At 46.2% G+C, this 5,700-nt stretch overlaps 2 protein-coding genes; one reads left to right on the forward strand and one right to left on the reverse strand.

Moving 5' to 3' along the window:
* Window positions 1-1,087: 1,087 nt before the first annotated feature.
* GSTUM_00005192001 (uncharacterized protein) lies at window positions 1,088-3,904 on the forward strand. XM_002837211.2 is given in 9 exon segments: window positions 1,088-1,220; window positions 1,279-1,381; window positions 1,440-1,507; window positions 1,525-1,566; window positions 1,627-1,798; window positions 1,860-2,310; window positions 2,386-2,534; window positions 2,606-3,105; window positions 3,153-3,904. 7 exon segments carry the CDS (start codon window positions 1,499-1,501, stop codon window positions 3,696-3,698), a joined length of 1,869 nt encoding a protein of 622 aa, XP_002837257.1. The 5' UTR covers window positions 1,088-1,220; window positions 1,279-1,381; window positions 1,440-1,498; the 3' UTR covers window positions 3,699-3,904.
* Window positions 3,905-4,870: 966 nt separating this feature from the next.
* GSTUM_00005193001 (uncharacterized protein) overlaps window positions 4,871-5,700 on the reverse strand; it is a 1,960-nt gene continuing 1,130 nt past the window's right edge. Inside the window, exons 6-11 of the mRNA XM_002837212.2 lie at window positions 5,639-5,662; window positions 5,564-5,602; window positions 5,479-5,506; window positions 5,313-5,419; window positions 5,147-5,260; window positions 4,871-5,081 (exon numbers count right to left, since the gene is read on the reverse strand). Of these exons, the coding sequence (XP_002837258.1) occupies window positions 5,048-5,081; window positions 5,147-5,260; window positions 5,313-5,419; window positions 5,479-5,506; window positions 5,564-5,602; window positions 5,639-5,662 (346 nt within the window). The 3' untranslated portion in view covers window positions 4,871-5,047.

The following is a 5,700-nucleotide window of genomic DNA, read 5'->3' on the forward strand; positions in this document are numbered from 1 at the left end:
TACTAAGTTATAGGATGATGCTATGGTGGAGGAAGCTCTTAAAAATCACTATACTACCTATTCTGACATTGCTGAGCAAGTTGCTCCCAATGTTTCTAGTAGGACAGTAAGGAGAACACTTGAAAAAAAAGCATCTTAGAAAGTGGATGACATAAGAGAGAGTTCATTTGAATGAGGATTTAGCTCAAGAGAGATTGGAATGGGTATTAGCTCATAGGCATTAGACAAAGGAAATGTGGAGAAGAAAGGCAATATGGGAGGATGAGGTAGCTGTGGAAAGGAGAGAAGGAAAGAGGAGAGAATGTGTTTTCAGATACCCATATGAGAAATCAAATCAGGATTGTGTTGAACCTAAGGCTAGGAGAGGGGAGAGAGGGATTAGTCAGATAATGACTGGTTGTTTTTATAGTCAAACTCATGGTCTTTTTTTACCTGTTTTTCCTGATCCTTCTTCTGCTATGGATAGAGTTACTGGAAAGTCAATTACTGATGTTTATGATCATTATGACTTTCTAGGGATATGGGAGAATATCAGAGAAAAGGCTAGAGAAGAAGAGGTATTTTTTATCATTGACAATGCTAAGACTCACTTGCCTTTTAGGAGATAGCTCAGAGGGCAGGGAATTACACTGATGGAAATTCCTGCCTATTCACCAGATCTCAATCCAATTGAAAATATTTGGTCTCTAGTGAAAGGTAAGCTTCACAAGCACTACACTGAACTATATCTTATGAAGGGTGATGTCAATGTGGTCAAGAAGGCAATAGTAAAGGCCATCACTCATTGTTGGGAACTTCTTGACCCAAAGGTTTTTGATACTTTAGCTGGATCAATGGTGGATAGAACAGAGGCAATTATTAAGGCTGATGGATGGTATACCAAATATTAATTTCTACTATATATTTACATCTTTTAATTTTTTTTTTTTTTTGGTTTTCATGATAGTGGATTGGTGGGTGAGTGTAGTTGTCATCGCCGAAGATTTTCCTCTGTTGAATCGCGGTTAATTTTGTCCACGCACAATACTTTCTGGTGGGATTTTAGAAAGTGGGACAATACTTTTGAGAGCTGATTGTATCATACCTACTATTTTTCTTCTACCTCCTCCCCCCCTCCGTTCCCAACCCCTTGCTCCTTCCTTGCACTTCTATTTCTCTCGGCTCCTCCCCCCTCCCTCCATCTGTCTTCTCCTGATGGCGGAAATCGAAGAACTCTGGAGGTATCCTTATCCTTATCCTTCAAATTCCTATTCCTGCAACCTAACTGTCAGCGCACAGGTCTGCTCTCCGATGGGAAAAAGAATTGGCCTCCATCCTTAATGATCATCCGAATGCACGCAGTGTGGACAATGCTATCTTCCAGTACGTCATCTTTAGAATGGTGCGCTTGATTTTTTTTTTCCCTTCTTCTTCACTCTCACTTACCGCCCTATTTTCAGACTGCGTGAGGCCTACGTCAACATCATCTTTGTCGATTGCCGGCTTGCACTGGAACGGGATGTTGAAGGTCGGATTTGGGGCAAGCATCACAAAACTATCGAACGCTATAGAGTAATTCTTAGCCAGGTATAGCCATATCCCCAGTCTACCTCCCTCCATCACGCTACCTACAAACACAATGCCCAGTTTCAGGAAATTCATGGAAGAAAACGTCCCGTCGAACTCCGCAAGCTGCAGAACTCCTTCATCAACTTTATCAAGCAGGCCACCCGTTTCTACCGCTCCTTGATTCAGCGGCTGATCTCCCACTTTGGACTTGCTGAGCTCGAGTGGGTAATTCGCAAATTCAATCTCTCCCGTCTGTTAGAGTTCTCCCTTACTCCATCTGTTAAACTTTCAAGCTCACCAAGTCCCATCAGTCGATTTTCCTGCTACCGGCCCCCCAAGTTATGAGGCTGACATCAAACGGCTGGTTATCTCTTCCTGTCACCGAACCCTCGTCTTCCTGGGGGATCTCTCACGCTATAGAGAAGCTTCACAGAGCCCCAAGAACTGGGGCCCTGCCACCGGTTATTACACTCTTGCAAAGAAGCTTGTTCCTACGCTAGGGTCCCCGCACAATCAACTTGCTGTGATCGCGCTAAATGAGGGCTCCAATCTCTCAGCCACCTATCACCTCTACCGAGCTCTCTCCGTTGCAGAACCATTCCCGGAAGCTGGAGATAACCTCGCCGTTGGTTTCCGCAAAGTTCTCAAAGCGCATAAAGCCGGCAATTTGACAGCGAGTCTTGCCCGAAAAGAAGAACAGGTTATCCATGAACTCGTGGCTCTATTCGTAAGACTCCACGCGAAATGTTTTGCTGGTAAAGAGTTAGTATCCAATTCTCTAGGTCCCCTTCGATATCTTTTATTTTGTGCATTGAGATCGTTGCTGAATAGCGCTAGATTCTCAGATTACGAGGCCATGGAGAGTGAAATGTTGATGCAGTTGGCGCTCGATCTGAAAGAGCGGACCATGTCAAATGGGATGTTGACCAAATTCGTTCTAATAAATATCGCGGCGCAGTTCTACGCCGCCAATAGAAGTCCCAAAGGTGACCTACCCCTCAAATACAACGCCATGTTCCTTCCTACACAGCATTTACTAAATATCTTCGCGCTCAAGTCAACTTCTCTCGTTCGCATTCCTACTTCCTTCGTCTAAATGTCGCGACTTTTACCACTCTCCACCAAGTCTTCCAACCAGAGCTCGAGCGCCTATTTGACGACAAAACCGAGAACGAGATAGAACCGATCTCAGCGGTGGGCAGGCGTATGCTGCCGGCACTGAGGTTGTACAGTACCTGGTTGCGAATAAATCACCCAACCTTAACTGGGCAACTGGCGGACACTTCCCTCTCCGTGTTAATCCGGCAACTCTGGCAGACGTACGCCAATACACTTTCTCTCCTCGGCGCCACTTTCCCCATTGACCGCCTTCCAAGGCTCTCCTACCTCCTTGAAGAAGACGACGATACGATCGGCTACTTGCCTTTCAGTCAAGCAAACGGCTCAACAGCCTACAACTGGGGCGATGAGAGCAAAGAGAAAGCGCACCCGAATGACGAGATGCTAGCACGCATACTCTCGTTACTGGAGGACGGTAGATTACTCTGCCTTGAAGAAGTTAGCGCCCTCACCCCCCTCCCTGCAACCAACTAATGCAAAGGTAGAACATCCCGATAACCATCTCCAACACCACAATTCTCTACCAAGAACACGGCATCCCAAGCAGCACGCCATCAACAGACATGAGCTCATTATACCACTCGCAAGCCCACCCCTCAACCCCAACCTCACCCTACGACCGCATCGACACCTCAGTGCCCGCGCACCTGAGCAACGAATTTTCGCAGGGCATGGGCATACGCAGGCCTAGCGAGAGCGTACTCGCTCAAGGGGGCGATAGCATCGTTGGGTCGGTCGCGGGCTCCGAGACTACGATGAACAAAATGGTGGACTTGCTTGTTGGCCCTAGGGAGGTGGTCCGATGCGAAGAGGAGGAGGAGATTCTGTTTGAAGGAAAGAGAAGAGGAAGGAAGAAGGGGGAAATGTACAGCAGGAATCAGGACACGGAGGCCACCGGGGGCGTGGGGGGCGAAGGGCCCCTAGCCAACCTTGCGGGACCGGCCTCATCGGCGGAGGCCTATACGGCGAGGGATCTAGCAGCCCTGGTGCAGAACTTTACAACGACGCATCATTCTGGGGGGAGTACTTGAGGGTTTCCCTGTTTTTCTCTCACATTGATATTGATTATTTGAATTCTCAAAATGGATATTATTATGGTAGATGGTCGTTTTCCGAGTGCGATGGTATGATTCTACAGTACTGGAGAGTTGGGGCTAGCTTAAGGATTAGCGCAGTCCGTCGTTAAAATAGCCCTGTACGGTTTTTTTATACAGTTAATTGATTATCTGCTATTTTATCGGGGCTAGGAAAAAACCTTTGGGCTTTTCTTTCTTTGGTTCCTGGTGGAGAACTAATTTGTGGAGTTATGATTTTCTCCAGTAGCTATGGACGGTTTCAAGTGAGACCCAACTGCTTCCGATGCTGCACAGCAAGCGATATTGTACCCACCCACAGGATATCATTGATTGGGTAAATTCTCTAAACGGCTGGCACTTTGAACTAGACTCGATCCACAGAATATCACTTGCTCTTATTCACGCGGAAGTCATCCGCTTTTCTGAGACCATCCTTGGTATGATATTAAGGGCGCGTCCGGTTGCCACATCAAAATTTCCTTTTGACCCTGATTAGAGGTTTGCAGCAAAACTTTATTTAGCTTTGGAGTGGGATGTCCGGCTGGACACCAAAACTCAATAAAGATAAAGATGTAATAATAATGTCAAAACAAAGGTTTCTGAAATAACTGATCTGACCAATATTTTCCAAACCTACAACATTGTAGTCCTAATTTAACCAAACCATTGGCTCAACACAAAACCAGAGGCCATCTCAGTACTATAATACCCCGAACTTCCAACGTCTCCCACAAATCTATCAATGAATCTTCTCTCAGAAGCCCGTTTATGTCAGATTGGATCCATTTGTTGGAACCTATGGTTGTCTTCACTTCCGTAAGAAGGCATGTCATCGTATACCATTGAAACTACGATCCTTGGCACCTTAGGTGACCAGACATACCACTATAATGTTAAACTAGACTGCAGAATTTGGCCCAAGCTACTAATCTGCCGTTATCAAGGTTTTTGGAGGACGATAGTGAAGTGTTGGCGGGTGATGGCGTCGGGATTGGCGAGTCTGGTCAAGTGCTGGAGGCAGCCTACCGTAGGATATGTGATTGGTACTTGTTTTTGTTTTGTTTGGAGCAGATTTACAGGATTTTTTATTGATGGTTGTGTTCAGCTACGGTAAATTGAAGCCAGGATTGGTATATAAGTTGGATAAATTTGATAAATTTTATAGAGTTATCAAGGTTTGAAGTATGCATGGTGACCAGACGCGCCCTAAAAAAGAAACCATTGTGTTGAAACAAACACAGCAACACCTGCCATGCCAAGCCCTAGTTAAATGTGTTGAAACTTATTTATATCTAGTAAGCTGATTAAGCACCGTAAACTTTCTTCTCAGCAGGATATCTGTTTGACCCTTAGTCAGTATTACACCCATTGCTACAGTAAGCAAGAAAGTGGGGGAAACTCACGCCGGGCCAGGCTCCCTGATCCCCCAGCTTGCCAACCACTGACCCATGTCAACTGCCGTCTTCAAGTCCTTACCCTGGACGAGCCCCGCAAGGAAACCACCAGCAAAAGCGTCGCTTCGAGCTGTTAGCAAGTCGAAATCAGTTAGTTGGCAATTGTAAGACATACCCCGCTCCATTGGTATCTACGATGTCCATGGACTCAACAGGCCTAACTGGGTAGACCTCGATAGTGAGATTGGGGCCACCAGTGACCACAATGGTGGGATCAGTTCCCTGAGTGATGACAACGACGCGAGGACGAGAAGTGTTTTTCTTTGGAAGATTGGCGATACCCTTGGCGATCTCGATGATGTCTTTGGTCTAGTTCTTATCTATTAGAGAATCGATATCAAGCGAAGAGGGTACAGTGGATCAAACCCCAAGTCCGTGGGATTCAGAGTAAGCCAACGCCTCGGACTCGTTTCCAATCAAGTAATCCCAGTAGGGTGCAACGGAGTCGAGCTGTTCCTTGAAGAACTGGGGCAAGAAAGGGGCCGAGAGGTTCATGGCAAAAA

This window comes from Tuber melanosporum, assembly GCF_000151645.1.
Source record: "Tuber melanosporum whole genome shotgun sequence assembly, scaffold_18, strain Mel28".
NCBI classification, from domain to species: Eukaryota; Fungi; Ascomycota; class Pezizomycetes; order Pezizales; family Tuberaceae; genus Tuber; species Tuber melanosporum.

Coding starts and splice junctions, on each gene's coding strand:
- GSTUM_00005192001 (XM_002837211.2), top strand. Junction 1,567..1,626: donor ATAGAGTAATTCTTAGCCAG/GTATAGCCATAT, acceptor CACAATGCCCAG/TTTCAGGAAATTCATGGAAG. Junction 3,106..3,152: donor GATTACTCTGCCTTGAAGAA/GTTAGCGCCCTC, acceptor ATGCAAAGGTAG/AACATCCCGATAACCATCTC.